The sequence below is a fragment of the Osmia bicornis genome, chromosome 11 (genome assembly GCF_907164935.1).
Source record: "Osmia bicornis bicornis chromosome 11, iOsmBic2.1, whole genome shotgun sequence".
NCBI classification, from domain to species: Eukaryota; Metazoa; Arthropoda; class Insecta; order Hymenoptera; family Megachilidae; genus Osmia; species Osmia bicornis.
Genome location: NC_060226.1, coordinates 9817623 through 9835884, shown reverse-complemented (window position 1 = coordinate 9835884; position 18262 = coordinate 9817623). Strand labels below are relative to the sequence as shown.

General features: G+C 29.7%; 5 protein-coding genes across 5 annotated transcripts; 2 read left to right on the top strand and 3 right to left on the bottom strand.

Moving 5' to 3' along the window:
* Window positions 1–1393: 1393 nt before the first annotated feature.
* On the top strand, window positions 1394–3224 carry LOC114879198 (mannose-1-phosphate guanyltransferase beta). The gene is given in 15 exon segments (XM_046287764.1): window positions 1394–1453; window positions 1455–1533; window positions 1601–1644; window positions 1646–1726; window positions 1729–1924; window positions 1927–2002; window positions 2079–2133; window positions 2135–2240; window positions 2311–2343; window positions 2346–2384; window positions 2387–2458; window positions 2461–2539; window positions 2711–2765; window positions 2767–2821; window positions 2824–3224. Coding segments are annotated over 15 exon segments (1071 nt in total). The 5' UTR covers window positions 1394–1408; the 3' UTR covers window positions 2880–3224.
* LOC114879196 (separin) lies at window positions 2562–6689 on the bottom strand. Its single transcript, XM_046287803.1, is given in 21 exon segments — window positions 2562–3170; window positions 3252–3401; window positions 3485–3599; window positions 3602–3654; window positions 3719–3842; window positions 3845–3889; window positions 3892–3918; window positions 3921–4005; window positions 4007–4034; window positions 4092–4298; window positions 4368–4492; window positions 4494–4505; window positions 4596–4690; window positions 4693–4798; window positions 4801–4880; window positions 4952–4975; window positions 4978–5115; window positions 5118–5166; window positions 5227–5300; window positions 5303–5418; window positions 6511–6689. Coding segments are annotated over 21 exon segments (1980 nt in total). The 3' UTR covers window positions 2562–3022.
* A 284-nt stretch (window positions 6690–6973) lies between these two features.
* Window positions 6974–8372, bottom strand: LOC114879197 (UDP-N-acetylhexosamine pyrophosphorylase). Its single transcript, XM_046287763.1, has 2 exons — window positions 7453–8372; window positions 6974–7368 (listed from the first exon to the last, which is right to left on the bottom strand). The coding sequence occupies exon 1, from the start codon at window positions 7928–7930 to the stop codon at window positions 7490–7492; it is 441 nt and encodes a 146-aa protein (XP_046143719.1). The 5' UTR covers window positions 7931–8372; the 3' UTR covers window positions 6974–7368; window positions 7453–7489.
* Window positions 8373–9310: 938 nt separating this feature from the next.
* LOC114879199 (ADP-ribosylation factor 6) lies at window positions 9311–13787 on the top strand. Its single transcript, XM_046287804.1, is given in 8 exon segments — window positions 9311–9437; window positions 9913–10024; window positions 10123–10137; window positions 10140–10225; window positions 10297–10492; window positions 10582–10613; window positions 10615–10645; window positions 10648–13787. Coding segments are annotated over 7 exon segments (519 nt in total). The 5' UTR covers window positions 9311–9437; window positions 9913–9942; the 3' UTR covers window positions 10725–13787.
* A 176-nt stretch (window positions 13788–13963) lies between these two features.
* Window positions 13964–18249, bottom strand: LOC114879183 (syndetin). Its single transcript, XM_046287717.1, is given in 23 exon segments — window positions 13964–14509; window positions 14512–14562; window positions 14653–14714; window positions 14717–15041; window positions 15113–15150; window positions 15153–15185; window positions 15188–15581; window positions 15655–15732; window positions 15734–15916; window positions 15919–15946; window positions 16026–16142; window positions 16144–16444; window positions 16447–16624; window positions 16626–16754; window positions 16756–16895; window positions 16898–16921; window positions 16924–17034; window positions 17037–17082; window positions 17182–17334; window positions 17336–17472; window positions 17475–17694; window positions 17875–17897; window positions 17900–18249. Coding segments are annotated over 23 exon segments (2847 nt in total). The 5' UTR covers window positions 17919–18249; the 3' UTR covers window positions 13964–14452.
* Between the last annotated feature and the right edge of the window lie 13 nt (window positions 18250–18262).

Below are 18262 nucleotides of genomic sequence, written 5' to 3'. Positions count from 1 at the left end.
CTAAGCACCGTACCAACAATTTTTACTTCCTACCGTTTTCAAAGTAGAAGGAACCAAAAACAACAAACTCATACACGAACGTCAAAAGCAGCGTCGCATCTATTATGCCATCTTGCGGCTATATCGTAAACCAATATCGTTAAGCACCGATTTTCAATCGACGACTCAACCTAATATTGGTTTTATTAAATTTCTAAACATTTTACAATTCACTATTAATGAAAATTCGCTTTAGCATATATGAAATGTGCACAAAATATGGTTGCTTTCACGTTTTATGTTTAACATTTCTCATTTAGTCTTTCTAATTAATACGATATATGTATTGTACATACATCTTTTATATATTACATTTAACTATAAATGCCATTAAGATCGATTTTACATCCATGCACAACATTTTAACAGCGAAAACTTGGAAAATTCTTGAAAAGACATGACAAACGATTTCAAAGAAATCAATAACTACTTACATTTTCGTTTGACCGGTCCGTGAAATTAAAAAAGATGATCAAAAGCAAAATATTTAAACAAGGTAAACATAACTCATAGCATAACCTGCATGTATGTATATACAATATATATTATACATATCTTTAAAAAAATATCATATTAATTATCAAGAACTTGTTATATCAAATTTGCATAAATAAAAAAATACGGATTTCGTTTTTTTTTTTCATTCAATTACAGTTTACATTTCATTTTATATTATATTAAGTTTTCGTCTAAATTATGTCATATGTATGACAAATAAGGGATAGTATGGCGCTTATTATGGTTACTATTGACGGTAGATGACATAGTTCAATATCAATTGTATTAAAATTTACTGAACGGCAAAAGATAGAAATTTCGATAAGAATAACATCGTAAATACATCTATAATATGTAACAAGGGATATTGTGTGATTGCATTAGTATTAATAATTATACGTGTATTCTTATCGCGTGCATGTGTCACTATTTATGTGCATACATATGTAACATCTACGTGATATTACAATCCTACGTGGCAATATTCATTAGTAATAATTGTTTTTGACTCCAGTGTGTTAATATGTGGATGCTACATATGTTATTGTATGTATGTTTATTAAATTCTTAATAACGAAATACATTTAACAAATAAATATTAGTAAATATATAGTTGATTTAATCGTGTTGTGTTTTAATACAAACTTAGTTTTTTTTTGAAAGTTATGCATTTGTAAAAAACAAAAATTACGAATAGAATTTTACGTATGAAGTTACACTATCTAATAAAATTATTAATTTCTATTTTCACATTCTTTTTAATTTCATGAATATTATTCTTACAGAATAAAATTTTTTCTTACCCTGTGTGATAACACAATGAATCAAATCGTTAGTGGGTAATGCAACGAAAAAGAAAGAAATTAGGACAATGAGAGCAGTAATTCTTGTTGGTGGATATGGAACTAGATTAAGAACCACTTACATTAATGTCGACCTAACCATTGGTTGAATTTGCTAATAAGCCGATGCTTTTACATCAAATTAGAAGCTCTGGTACAATGGAATGCTCCTGTAACATATTTGTTTTATAAACATATTTATTATAATCTTTGAATTTCAGTAGAAACAAATGTAAAAGAAGTAATATTAGCTGTATCTTATCGTGGCGGAAAGAAATGGAAAAAGATTTAGGTGAGAAGCTAAAAAGTTAGGAGTACGTTTAATATTTTCACACGAGCCAGAACCAGCTTGGTACTGCAGGACCCGCTTGCACTTGTACATGACCTTTTGTGTTCAGGGGATGAACCATTCTTTGTATTAAATTCTGATATCATTTGTGATTTTCCATTCAGGCAGTTATTAGAATTTCATAAAAATCATGGTAAAGAAGGGACTATAATTGGTACTAAAGTTGAAGAACCATCAAAATATGGTGTAGTTGTTTTGGCGACGATGGAAAGATAGAGAGCTTTGTAGAAAAACCACAAGAATTTATCTCTAATAAAATTAATGCAGGTACTCAGTTTTTGATATCGAATTAAAAAATTGATAGTTTCTCAAACTTTATCATTTTGTTACCTTAATTGTAAATTTTATAGGTATGTAGATTTTAACCCAAGTGTCTTAAAAAGAATAGAGCTAACGCCTACAAGCAATAGAAAAAGAAGTCTTTCCCCATATGGCACGAGATGGAGAATTATTTGCAATGGAATTAACAGGATTTTGGATGGATGTAGGACAACCGAAAGATTTCCTCAAAGGTATAAATTCATATTTTAATATATTTTTGTACGTATTGCTTGTATGTGCTACTCTGTATGTTTTGTATAGGAATGAGTATGTACCTGACATCTTTAAGACAGAAATTCCAGAAAAATTGTACTCTGGTCCAGGTGTTGTAGGAAATGTTTAATAGATGAAACAGCAAAAATTGGTAAAGATTGTAGAATTGGACCAAATGTTACAATTGGTCCTGGTGTGTGTTATCTGATGGATGTTGCATCAAACGGAGCACCATTCTTAAGGCAGCTGTAATAAAAGAGCATGCATGGCTAGATGGGTAAATTTCCAAAACAATATGATTTAAATTATTTAAGATTCAATGACATCTGTTTATTTTATTATGGCTATAAATTTTAGTATTAAAATCTGTGAACATATAATACTTATTCGACGTCAGTATTAATACATGTTTCTAAACAAATATATATATGATACATTACTATGATAGGTGCCATCGTAGGAGGAGAAGCGTTGTAGGACGTTGGGTACGAATGGAGGGTACAAACGGTACTCGGTGAAGAGGTAATTGTTAAAGACGAATTATATATTAACGGAGGTCAAGTTTACCTCACAAGAATATTTCCAGTTCCGTGCCAGAGCCGCAAATAATCATGTGACTAAAGACAATACTATTTCTTAGGGCACGCGTTGAACGTAATCAGCGATCAAAACTACGAAACATTTTACAAAGAAAAAAGTTTTTATCAGCATTTTTACAACTATATATAATTAATGTTCATATCGTTTTTATATTTACAATTTAAATTAACTTTACTGGTAGTCCTCGTACTACTATCGCAGCTGCAGTCATGTATTGAGAACAGACATTTTTGGATTTTGCTACTGCCCTTAACATCTCAGGTTCTATAGGCACGTTTTGTGTGCTGTTTGGTGTATTTTTAAAAATTCTAATCGAATGAAAAATTATTGTAATAATAAAGTAAAATTGAAAAATAAAGAAATAGAGGATACTCTGTAATTTTGTATACTAACTTAAAGTACCCGCACACCACATATTGATATCTACATCAGTCCACGGCCTATTTAGCGGTGATGGAATCCAGTTACTAATAAAATTTGTAGTCATTTTATCGATATCCGCATCTGTAACTTCCCACAACATACCGAGTACACACGGACTAAAAATAAGATATCAAATATTTAATATGAACTTACTTGTTTGTAATTTCGTTCAACTTATTTGTAAAAGCTTGTATTTTACCTACTAGCTATTAAGTATTGATTTGAAATGCCATACGGAGGATAACGTCCTCCTACTGTAAGTAATTTTACACTACTACAGCCAAATAATAAAACAATTGATTTCACCCTGAGTTTTCAATTTGTTCTCCTGGTAAGTATTGCATTCCATTACCATGGCCATTATACCTAGAAACATTGTATCTTTGACATTGTGTAAATAATGAAATAATAACAACCCAAAATAATCTTACATTATATATCATGATTAATTAATGCATCTTCAAAAACGTCTTCTCGAGGTTTCAACGTTATACCAGCTTTTCATTGTGGTAACCAATATTCAATGAACAATCTCATACGGTTTTCCATTTTAATCAATTACCTGATGGATTGACTATACAGGTACCCATATCATTTTTAACTTTATTATCTTACAGCCATTTTCCATTGTACTTCATGTTCTTTAAATAAAGCATATGCAATATGCAGTGATGGAAAACGAGTAACAGGATGACATTTCAAAATTTCCATAGATTCAAAATGGTATATAATCCATGTGCTAGAAAATACTAAGATTGTTATCATCATATTTTATGATGACAAGATTACAAACTTACTTCATCAACAATCACACTAATGTTTTTCTAATTGCATCTTTCATTCTTCTATACAGGATAATTTGTCCATATATAGACAATATAATATTCTTAGCAAGTCTGTCATGATCGGGTAACACATACATTACCGCACGGGCTATTTCTTCCCTTGTAAGAAAACATGCTGCTAGTGCAATTTTTTTTAACAACCATCTAGACCTTTCCGGCATATTTTTCCTGTGGCAAATAATTAATAAATAGGATGGTTAAAAACATAAAAAGTTATTAATTCAAAATTTTACTTACAATCTTCTACAACCAGATATAAGTTTATCAATCATTTGTGAAATGTCCATTACTAAATCCTGTTTGTCTATCGGATCTGCCATAAACAAAACTCTCCATTCTCGTAACCATGAATGTTCTAATGCGTTGTATAGCAGTCTTAAACATGTACTACATATACAACAAGTGCATAAAAGATTCCATGGTAATGGAATTTAGTAGAAATACACTTAGGAAAGATTGAAATACCTTCATACTTATGTTTTGCCTCCCTCTCATTTTCCAATACAATTCACTGTTTGTATAAGTAGCTTCAAGTTCTGATCTATTACTAGAAAGCAACTCTGAATTTCGTAACAGATATCATATGAAGAATCTAATTTAGGTTTTGGTAATGTTATACATATCGGTTTTGATTCCTCAGTTCCTGTTGTAATATGGTAGATGTATCTCGTGCATTGGATTTTAATGTTTTGTTATATTCAGAAATACTTGGAGACTTGTACTGGCTAGTGATTTGAATTACATACCATTCTATACATGAAAAAAGATACACATGTATTTAATGTATTTATAACATTTAAATTATACTTTTAATAATTTACCTTTGGGGAGATCACAGAGCATTGTTGTAAATTATCTACATTATTTGTATTATTTATGTTGAATTCAACATAAGAAGATTTAAGTCCATAAACCTGCTGTGAATTTAAAATTGACTCACGCATCTCTTGTTTTACATATCTGTGCAGTATATGCTGACGAAGTTCACTGCAGGCGACTCGATTAGGTGACATATAGCTTTCAGTTCATTATTTATCTACAAATTACAAACATGATTTATATTTTAATAATAGTACAATATAACGATCAGTAATACCTTTAAATAACAAACAGCCAACATTTTATTTAGATTTGCATATTCAACACTTCCTATGTTACACTGTAAATTGCAAACAATTTTTCAATGTCTGTCTTCACATCTTCTATAGAATTATTTTCAATCACATCAAATCCTTCTTCATAACTTTTATCATACAAATTACATTCATATAAAATTTGGCAATTTCTTCTATATTAGTAGACATGATTCGTTTTTTACATGATTAGTGCTTTATATACATTTACACTTTCTTGTACAGCAACCGTTTTCTTTAACGATTCAAATTCAAAGTGACCTATTACAGGATACCAACCTATATGCATTAAGTTACAAAAGGGAATTACAAAGTACCAATAGGAATTCTCAAAACCTTAGTTTCTAGAAACATTTATATTCAAGTGGTGGGGTGTCACATCCCTGTATGTATTTATGTATGTACCTACTTACATAAATATGTATGTAATATTGCAGTTTCCTTGGAAATGCCTATATATGCATGTATGCATGTATCATTGAATTATGTTTTTACAAATGTAATGTTGAATGCATCTTTTGCACAGACAGATATGTATGTACATTTGATGCTTGTTAATAAACTAGGAATAAACATAAAAAGATATGGGTGCAAATCATTCGAAAGTATGAAGTACATACTATGTATGCACTTATGTACATACCTATATAAATCCTTTGAATTTTTTATTGTGTTCACACTAATTATATAAAAATAGTATAAATATTGTCAAAATACAGAAATTTTATTATGTTTCTTACAACTATAAATTTTCGATACTTATGGTACAATTAAAAACATTACAAATAATGTAATACTTAAGAACATGAGGAATGTTAAAATATTTATGCAAATATTGCTTTAAATCTATTTTTTCTTTATACGAAAATCATATACATAACGCGATTTGAATTTCATAATTAATTTTAATCTAAATAATGTCTTTGTATTACTAAGACAAAATGTACATAAAGCATTAAAATCTTTTTAACCTAAATTTTATCATTAAATCACAGAAAAGTAAAAATCATATTTTTATGATAATTTTAAGACTATATTGACAAGTATGAAAATAATCTCATTACGTGATAATGTCTCAAAATATGTTAACGCAATTGAATTATTCCACTACGTAAGGACCTTCAAACGATTGTCCTTTTAGATGACTCAGTTCTCTCCTGCATACGACAATAGAGGAGATACCTCTACGTCGTTTATCACATTTGATGCTCCAGCATTTAATAACATTTTTTGTGTAGCTTAAGCACATCGTACGTGCAGTGCTTGGACAATCTTGACCAGCAGAATCGGCGTTTTTAAGAGGGCTAAAATCTTCTTCGCGAATTCCCTCCCAGACCGCTAGTTGTTTTGGCAATTTGAACACATCAATACAATTTTTCAATTTTAATGCCGTTTGGAGATGTAGGTAAATCTCTATTCCCATCATCGTCAACGTATGTGGATTTGTTTCTTAGCAATATGAAGATCCATTTCCTGTTCATAAGTATTAGCAACTGCACGTAAAAAGTCTACAGTGAAATAATGATTACATATATTTGCAGCATTGTATACTAGTTGTCCATCGTATTAACGTAATTCAGCTGTCTCTTTTGAAATTTCACTGTATTCAACGACTTGATAGATACCATCACCTACAATAAGAGTAACAGTAACAATAGTAATAGTAATAGTAATAGTATTAATAATACAAACGTATTATACAAACGTACTTTACACACAACTCCAACCGATTCATTCGGTGAAGATTTTTCTATAACTTTAACTCCACAATCGGTAGACGAAGATAGACAGTATCCTAAAAAAACAGGATCTGCTACTTTCATCAAAATGTTATCAACTGAATGAACGTGCACACTATGGATTCCACGTCGTGCCATATCATCCAATATTCCTTCTACTGTCAGAGCTCTATATAAACCTCCATTTCCATCCGGTGCCTTGAAACTTTATATTTTCGTCCAAATGATTTTTCCATCAAATGTAAAACACGGGCAACATACCCTGCTTGAAAGCTCTAACATTTACCTCTTTTTAAACCAAAATAATTATGCTTACATAAAAAATTAAGAGTTGTATCATGAGTAGCTTCGCTGGTTAATATGTACCTAACAATAAAATCGCCAGTATTTCAATTGTTTCACGTATAAACAATTCATCGATCATCGAGTATGTTTAAACAATATGCGTACCAGGTTATTTCTCCTCTCTTCCCACATTCATTTTCTGCTATATTTGTAAACAAAGTATTCTTTCAGCTTGTAGTTGAAACAAAGTTTTTCCTGAGGGTAATCCAACATTGTACATGCCTTTAGGATAAGATACTCCTAATCGAGTACCTTGGCCACCAGCCATAAGCAATACACCTACACGACTATTAGCTATCTCTTGTAATCCTAATTTCTCGTATGCTTTGAGCTGCTTCTTATTGGTAGATTTGATTGACGCGATACTCTCTTTAGGTATAGGAGATACTTTATCATCCAAGGTATTTTTAAGCATGCAAGATGAAGCATACATTGCCTTTTGAAAATATGATGTCACTTCCATAAGGTCCAACTTGGAGATGTCCTGATAAAGATAATCTTTTTCTTTATCTGACAGCTGATCCCAGAATTTGAGTAAGTGTTCTTGGCCATACTCGGCCAGTTTCGTTCGAAGAGATTCCATTATAACGTTCTCGGTTACGCCCAGTTAAAGAAACCTAACCCAACTCAGGTAGAGTGAAGTGCACCTTCACTTTCACGATTCCACGTAGCACGTTTGACTTGATTTCTCTTATCGGCCCCTCTCGCCCTTCCAGCCTCTTGTAGTTCTCCTTTTCTTCTCTAGCATATTTTGTTTGGACAAACGTACACCGACCGTGAAAAATCATGTTTATTTTCCTATACAGCTTCAATCAAATACCAAGATCGTAACCTTGTTCTTAAAGCGCAATGTTATTAACGATTTGTGTAGCCGTCTATCAATAAGACACAACTAGGAAATTAAAATATTCCAATGTTTTTATAAAAACTATTAAAATCATCTCTTACCACCAATGCAGGATACAGAGGAAAAGTGAAAGGTTGGAGGTGAAGATACGAAAGGCAACCTTACATTCCTATGCATATATATATGTATACATATGTATGCTATGTGTATAGTGTTATGCACGTATGATGTGTTGGTACTGTATAAACACATCAACATTAATTCGCATTTGTCTATTAAATAACAGTGAATTTAATATTAAACTAAAAAAAAAAAAAAAAGATTGTAATTTATTTGCGATTTATTTATCATTTATTTCCTTATGTAACATCTTTTTATCGGGGTAGAAAATGTTCATGATTAAAGACACATAATATCAAAGATAGTTATAAAAAAATTGTAAAATTTGATATAATTTATCGAAAAAAAAATATTAACTTTTTGTTGATCAGTTGATTACTCATACGCGCATGCGTATACTAGGATTAAAAAACGCATAATAAAATTTATAAGATATACATACATACATATTTTGAATGAAGACAAATTAAAGTTTGTTTACAATAGCCTCTAAGTGTATGCATTTATTAATTTTAATTGTTTTATTTGTGTTTAAGTAGGAAATATATTTAAATTTACAAAGTATTTTGTAAATTTTACATGCACTTATTTACGCAACTACTTATACATATATCATCAGTTTATTCAAAGTTTATTTCGTATAATTATGTAGTATCGAGAAAAACATAAAATCAAGTTGAATTATAATGAAATGTCAAAATTTTAAATGTGCTGCCAATAACGAATTAGTAATAATTCGTAACATGTGGTGGCGCTCGAAATTCTCTGTCAGAATTGAATGCATCCAAAAGTAATCTGAATATCTCGTTCAAGTTACATGCATGCGTGTTTGCTTGTAACTTACGAAGAGACATCATGCTGCACCTACCTAAATAACGTTTCTGGTAATGCTGTAGCGATATTACGGCTGTAATAATAAGTTATGTGTAGTGATGTGATATATCTACGCGTTCATGATAAAGTATTCGCTTTTTGTAAATGTATTTCGGTGAGTTACATTCGTGTTTGCTTCAAGTACACACTCCTTTGATATTGCTGACTTGAAGGATTTTTTCAAAAATTCCTCATCGATTGTCATGCAAGTTGCACGACCAATTAATCTGTTTGTCGTGACAACTGTTGGGTACTTTCTCATTCAGATATCATCTTATCACAAATTTTTACAATAAATTCAACTATTGCCAGAATACATCCCACATTTATTTATAATGCTATGACTTTACCAATATATGTTTATTTAAATTTCATTTGTGAGATTTTGATGAGTTATAAAAAATGTCCTTGAATTTTTCTTATTTCAGTAATATTTCATTTGCATAGTTCATTAAACTGTTGCTCTTAATTCAGAGTACAACAAATTTTATATAGAGGTTAGAAATTCATAAAATGTTCTACTTGTATGTATATATGTACTATTTTCAATGTTTTTTACAAAAGTTCTTAAAATAATGAAGAACAATATTGTTAAGTATTTTAGACGTATGTTAACAAAGACTCGAGTAGTTTTCATAAAACATCATATTACGATACATAAAAATTTCATGAACCAAGAGATCATATTCCTATTAAAATTAAATGGTAATATTTATAAAATGTAGGTGCCAGGTGCCTAGAAAGCAGCTGGCAAGATGGGCAAATTGTTGTCAAAAATCTTTGGCAACAAGGAGATGCGAATTCTTATGCTAGGATTGGATGCTGCTGGTAAAACTAGTATCCTTCGTATATACAATACTTCTTTGTGTATGAGACTTTTTAATTAAATAGGAATTCTGTGTTTACTTTGTAACATTTCCTTAATTACGTATCAGCAATACTATATAAACTTAATTAGGGCAATCTGTAACTACTATACCGACGGTAGGATTCAATGTAGAAACAGTTACCTATAAAAATGTTAAGTTCAATGTTTGGGTAGTACTATTTGAAATGTCTGTACAAAGTATTTGAAACTTTTAAATTTCTAATGATTCATTGTGTTTTAGGATGTAGGTGGACAAGATAAAATACGTCCACTTTGGCGTCATTATTATACTGAACGCAGGTCTTATTTTGTAGTAGATTGCGCCGATAGAGATCGAATCGATGAAGCGCGTCAAGAACTTCATCGAATTATAAACGATAGAGAAATGCGAGATGCTATTATTTTAATTTTTGCAAATAAACAAGATCTTCCAGATGGTGAATATAGAACGTTTGATCGTTATATATTATTTCATAATATATTTCATATATAATTTGTACTTTATATCATTTATTAACTTTCTTAGCAATGAAACCACACGAGATACAAGAAAAGCTGGGGTTTAACTAGGATACGAGACAGGAATTGGTATGTCAACCATCATGTGCCACAACTGGAGATGGGCTTTACGAAGGCCTTACTTGGTTGACCAGTAATCATAAATTATGAGCAAATATTTATTTTTCATCAATTAACTACATACCAGGAATGTACGTTTGCTTTGTATTTTACTTTTATTTATCATGTAGAGGCTCTATAATGCAACTGATAATGATCTGTGATCATAGGAGAAACGATCACTTTAAGTATATAACAGAAATGTAAATAACCATTAATATTGGATGGTGCATTCCAGTACTAGGAGTAATAATACAAATAGAAATTTATCAAAGTACCAAATGGTATAAACTTTGTTATTAACTGTTTATTAAAGTTCGTGGAAATAGTAATGCAATATTATTATTAATATTATCACGTTCAGCATTTCATTATAATTTATATGTATTTATATATATTATATATATATATATATATATACACATATATACATACTTGCTCGTATCGCGGTATGGAGCAATTATAAAAAATTATGGTGAACCACTTGTGGTATCAAGGGATGCATTAAACAAAAGAGAAATAATGATCTTTGCAGTATAAAACTTCTCATTTATATTATAATTCGTTAAAAGTAAATTGCCCAAAGGGTGGACACAATTTGATTCTTCACTGATTGTTGTCAGTGCTATATAATATGTATTACATAATATTCATACATATAATCCCGTTGATATATGTGAGTAAACATTCAAAGCACTTACATTAGTGGCTTTATATAGCACCAAATATTATTCATTGACAAATCTTTCTTACAACTTTGTTCTTTATATGTATTAACAGTTTTCATTTGTCCTTTTTTAACAATTGTCTTCTTCCAATTGGATAACTTTTTTTAAACTGTATATCAATCGGCCCGTTTTCGGAAAGCTTTTGATAGTTTGATATGCATTTTTATCTTTAATTTCATTAAAATTTAATGAAAATATTTAACGTATAAGGGTACACTTATACATACAAATCGGGTTGTTCAGTACGCACAAATGGTAAGCCATGGGGTTCAATAAATACCAGCTCAAAAAGAAACAAAATAAAAAAGAAAAAAAAAAGAAACGTGAAAACAGGAACAATGTTACTATTAACGTAACTACATTAAATCTGCCAATGTTTTTTACACGTTAAGCGATTGAATAACGCAAAACTAGGATTAGGTCAGAAGGAAAAGAGTCAGACAATGTTTTATTCGCATTTTATATCACTTTGTTTATTTATTTTTTTTCCTTTTCTTTTCTTTTCTTTTCTTTTCTTTTCTTTTCTTTTAATACGTAAAACAATGTGTAGAATAAGAGTGGAACATATAGTTATCAATATTCGCATTATTGATTAAAGAAACAAAATTAAATCATCACTGAATTTCTTGTTTTCTACAAGTTTTGTACTTGCATAGTATTAAAAACAGAGTAATACCGATGAGTTACTCCTTTCACTCTGTTTCTATATTAATGTTGTATTGCATTCCACATTTACATTAAGATACTAGAATTTTAACAAATTGTACTACTTTTACATAAAACGAACAATGATGATTATTACAAATATAAGTTCGTCAGATTCTTTTTCTCGGCATCCGTACCATTAACGTTTAAGTATCGTATTTGATGAAATATAATGTGCAAAGTAATTAACTGATATTTAAAGCCATAAACAGGCTTTGGAAAGAGAATTAATGTAATTTTTAGTTTAATGTGTTTCTAGTATTAAACAGTGCTCTATGGTTACATGTATTTATACTATATATTATTAACTTTTGTGCTCATATAAAATTATTATAACGTTGTGTCATGTTTGTTTTCCTTCAGATTAAAAACAGAAGAAATACAAAATAATTATAATATACAAATATTATAGTTTTACTGGAGAATAATTATTGTTTAAAGAAAAATGTATTTTGATATTAATAATCAAGTAAATTTTGGCAATAAGCTTTATTTAAACTCAGAAACTAATACTCCGTGATATAAGGTTCATTAATAGTAAATAAATTTATAACTAATGAAAATCTAGTTTGCATTATAGATGTTATCCAATTGAAATAATTAAAATTGTCTTTATAATTATCGTAGAGAGGCATTGTAATACGTAAGAAACATTTTATAACCGTAGAGTACAAATTTCTTTGAGAAATATCCAAAGCCTGAAGTAAGTGAATCCTACAACAAACGATAAATAATTTGAAGTAGATATTTTTAGTAATGTTTTCAATACAAAGACAGAAAGGTGAATTTCATCTAATAGCACATATTTATTCATTCTCTGCTCAGTATGAATCAATGAAGACACATGTACAGTATGAGAATTCGATTTTGCTTAAAAAGATCACATCCTCAACCCATAATATCCAGCAATTAACATTTTTCAGCTAAATTTATTGTCAAAATAAGCATTTAGTATTGTTCAATTGTTCATAGACATATATCCTCTACATTTTCCAACAATTTGTTTTAACAGGGGCCATTCAGAATGCAGGGGCTCGATATAAAACGCTTTGGAGTAAAGAAGAAAATCGGTTACTTCAATACAATTGTCAGCGTTTCTTAACATCTTAGTACTCCATAGATTGATATTCGTTTTATATAATTAACAAAAAAATTATTCAAAAATCGTGTTTCATATGTCTTTTACAGAACGAATACGTAGATTTAGGAGGTGCGACTGTCCTTATATTAGCCCAATTTCAGGATTAAGAACGCTGACTTACACTACTAGCCAGAGAGTTCTTAACGCACCTACCTGAAGGAATTATTCTACTTTTTATAAAGATTTTCAAATTTTTTTTTATTTTTTTTTTATTTTACAAAATTCGCTTGAAATGGATTACAACACATATCGTACAATACTTGTGTTAATTGATAATTATTCCAGATAATTTTGTAACGATTATCAAACGCGCCAGAATTTTAAATATTTTCATGAATAGCAACTGATGAAAAGGTGCAGCAGAATTTTTTTGGTTTCTAGTAAAATATACTGTATGTTTACGCTATAGTAAATAATTTTTACAAAATTGGAAACTGACAAACCCAGAAAAAAATATATGTACTTGTATATTATTATTATTATTATTATTATTATCATTATTATTATTATTTGTATAATAAAGACACCTTTAAATTATAACAGTACTGTCTCAAAATATAAGATTCCACGTGTTCAAATAAACATTTCAAATGGAAAGATAGCATTGTATAATTAAAAGATATTAAATCATAACAATATATTTATGTATATCTATGTATTTAACAAAATATTTTCAATCATTATATTTTATATGTAATAACTATAAAATGAACGATGATTAAAAAATTATTTACATTACTTTGCTTCATAATAATTAAATTAAAAGATCAAATATAAAATAATATCTGTTAACAGATGCTGTAACACTAATGTTTGAGATTAAAATGTCTTAATATCTTTTATTCAGTATCTTGCTTAATACGTTCGAGATTTCAATAATAAATTTGTACATTCCATAATAATAATATAACATGTATCTAATTAAAAGTTTCGGTTGTGAGATTCGTTTATACTATTTAACGATGTGGTTAGATTAGAATTAAAGATTTTGAATTTTATCACTATATATCTTCAATTATATGAAACTATGTTCTAGTATTTGCAACATGAATTGTTCAATTAGCTGACTTACTATAGGGATGCAAAAAAAAACAAAAAAAAATCTTTCTAATAAGTTTCTGTTAGTACTTAAAAAAAATGATATTTTATGTAATTTCTATTTCAACATAATCTTAGTTGTGCTGTAATGTATAGCTCTATGCTATCTAGTCGGGTCGCTGCTCTTCTATAAGACGCTATAAACGTTGCCGAGTTTTTTTGTTTATTCTGACATGCCTGAAGAAATCAAACCGATCAAGTGCTTAATAGAATATTCCTATAAAGTAAATATTAAGAAGATAAATTTTAATTCATCGTCAGTAATACGTATAAGATAATTGCGTCTATCTATAGAGTGTTTAAATACCTTATGCTCTTTTATCCATTTTTCTAAACGATTTTCTGGAAGATAATAGGCTTTAATATACGATTCACGTATTCTCTATGCGCATCGGTCTTAAACCAGTTATCGTCCTCAACTTTGATTTACTGTGTAAAATCAAGTTGCATCAATGCTCTACCTCCGTTTGTACATTTTTTAGCCTTAGAATATCTGTGATTAAAAATTTTATAGGTATAAACGTTATTATAGAGTAAAGTACATGTAGATTGTTTAAAAACGGTACATACCCCTTCGACTAAAGTATGGGTGATTAGTTGGGCAATATTTTCCCAAATAGCATTATAATACTTGATCGGCTAAAGGAAGACAAACTTCCAATGTCACTCAATCTTTCGTTTTAAAATACATATATCCTATGTATAACATTAATTTTTCATTGTAAGAGTTTGAAAACTTTTGATTTGTACAACGAAAGAATAAATACCTGAAGTAATGTGTCAATATATCCACTATGTTGAGAATAACATCCGTTACCTCCCAGTTAACTTTATTCATTAATTTAAGATATTTGCCACATCAAAGTCTTGCGACGCGACAGCCATATACACTGGTTTCCTTAGATCTACCGTTGATGCTATCGTTTGCATATAAAATTGATGAAGGAAACCACGTTGTGGACTAGCACCGATTAAATGTTCCAAATAGGGTTTTAAACTTTCGTATTGTTGTCCTAAAAATATTAGAGATTCCACTGCGACAATACGTTCCATTAGACCGTGCAGTTCTTCTGGTTTGTGTAAATTTACAATAGAAGAAAGCTGTGGTTGTCGCACTTTATCCGAATTTAACTTAATATTATCTTCGGTATCAGTTTCACAAATGATCAAGTTCTCTTTAATTCTTGCCAATGACAATTTCAATTTTGGACTGTATAAAGAGTCACTATTTATTTGCTGGAAAAGATGATTATTTATTATTGATAATTAATTAATTTTCATTTATGACCAACGAGCAGTGGAAACTTACAAGATCCGAGGTGAAGAATAAATGTACCGTATAAAAGCATAATTCATAAAATTGTATCATACTTTGTATGACATTGACCGGCGAGTGAACGCAAAAGTCTAGACATCTGTAAATACTTTCCGCAAACACGCAATATGCTTAGCGTGGTTTTTGTAACCATAGGTCCTGATTGCTTCAATTTACATTTTTTTTTATTAGTTTTAACTTGTGATCCGAATCGTCACGTATTCCCGTTTCAATCATCAGGAATATCGTCGGTCGGATTTCATCGGAAAAATAGGCTGGTGAATTATCCTAAAAATTATACATATAAAATATAAAATATATTATAAGGACGAAATAATAACTGCTAGTATTATAAAAATATCGTCATACCCTCGCTGTTTATCAAAATATCTTCATCCATCGTATCATCTAAACCTATGGCAAACGGAGACGTGCCTCCTTCTAAATATTTTTGAATCCATTCTATTCCCATGGTACTATTCATTCTCGTTAACGTTAGAATTGTCTACATTGTTCCAAACTTTACAACTATTGAGCGATGGTTTTAAACTTTTGAATTCCTGAATTGCGTTGCTACAAATTAGGTTAACAGGACACAGCTCCCATCCATCGTTCTCTAAAAATATTCTAAGTTCATCTAGCCTTGATGCATGATAGTGGGGACAAATATGACAAGGATTGCTTCCTTACTCGATTCTTGCAAGTTTTCCTGACTTAAAGCCACACAATTCTTCTCCAATTTCTATTAACCTGTTAACTATATCTAAAACTTGTACAAACTGTCAAATTTAATGTAAGTTAAATCGACATTCATTAAAAATATTGATATTTTTATTTCTACGTCATGCCATACTCGAATCATACTGTTTTCTAGTTTATGCTTTACATATTGTTGATTAAAAGTTTCTTCCACATCTTTAATGTCAAACTTGAGCTTATTCTCTTGAGTATTGTGCCAATTTACCTATCAAATAGTAAGAACTTAATATCGTCCACAATGATTTACACAATTCTGTTAGACAAGCGATGCAACATTCACGAGGCACCGACTGACAAAGCTGCTTGTATTGCCTCTTCGTGTCACCACCTGCGTAAGGAATGAACAACTGCAAAGCCAGTATTATGAATTGCAGCGGTGAAGTGCATATGCAGCTGATCCATTGCCGATTGAGTTTTTCCTAAAAGAGTATAAGCTTCTTGTATGGACGTGTATATCGTTACATCGAACTGTGTACCATCTTTGAGAGCGTAACATCTAAGCTTCCTCTGCTTGTTCTAAAATGTCTTGTAATTTCCGTTTAAAAGCAGCAATGCAGTGAAAATGTTTATAAGTTTGCGCAGCACTTTGACATTCTAAAAGTAATGAGATTGCTCGGGATAATTTTTTCATTTAATAGCTCTTGCAACGATCTCCGTACGTTGCTAAAAAATATATTATTATTATTATTATTATTATTATTATTATTATTTTATTATATTTTCATACAATGAATGATCCAAATTAAAATAAAAAATACTTACCAATGTTTTTATGGTATTCAAATTATTCAACAATTCTTCTACAATTTGTCTTTTTTGATAATTTGCTAATATTCCTAAGCTAGCTGTTGTAAACTGTCTTTCAGCTAATTTAAGATCTGCCCTTCCCATTCTACATATTTCTAATACATCTTGCCAATTGTTCTTGTATCAACAAAATTTTGTCAAATTCTTTCTTACAAGCAGTTTGCTCTGTAAATAAGTTGTAAAACTTTCTTGATACAACTTGATGTTGCTGTTTCAATTTCTTATAACTTTTTTCAATTTCTTTGGATGCAATACTTTTGGTTGCTTTTCTAATTCGTATCTAGAGGCATCAAAATTGTGGTCTGTATTAAAATAAATCTTTTCTATGGATTCTAATATATCTTGGTCAGGAATAGGTTCATTCCCTGTCGACTGATCAACTTCTGATTGTATGTTATCCAGTTTCTGAGATTCAGATGGATCGAGGAGATCCGGATGTAAACCCATAAGTGGAATCTTGGTTGTATTCTGAACAATAATATAAACTATATACAATATACAATATACATTTCATAAAAAACATATTGAAAATCAAGCAACATAACCTAAAGAATAAGAAGATGAAAGAAAGAAAATAGTTGTACTCAGGTCTTGATCACATAAATAAATAATGTTTAGTTATAATAATAGTAGTATAAGGTTGATTACCTGCTTATTAATAAGACCAAAAATTTAGACTTTAAATCCTCCATACTGTAATCTTTTTATTTTAAAATTTCTTTAATACATTTTCATCTATTTATCCGATCTTTTATCATTTCCATCCATGCAACGAGCATAATAAATGGCATTTGTATTTCGTCATAATTATTTTATTAACCCCATTTTGTAGATATATACAATCTATTATTTAAACCTTGCATGGGTACTTGAAATAGATACGTAATATATATAATATATATTGATATTTCTTCAGGTTATGTATGTGTGTAGTGTATACATATACGATACGAAGTTATCGCGGTAATGATTCATGTTACATCAAATTATTACAAATATTATAACGTAAACATTTGAAAAATATGGAATATTTTAC

Bases quoted from the DNA above. Each gene is read 5' to 3' on its own strand.
- LOC114879197 (XM_046287763.1), bottom strand. From the start codon at position 7,930: ATGGAATCTCTTCGAACGAAACTGGCCGAGTATGGCCAAGAACACTTA.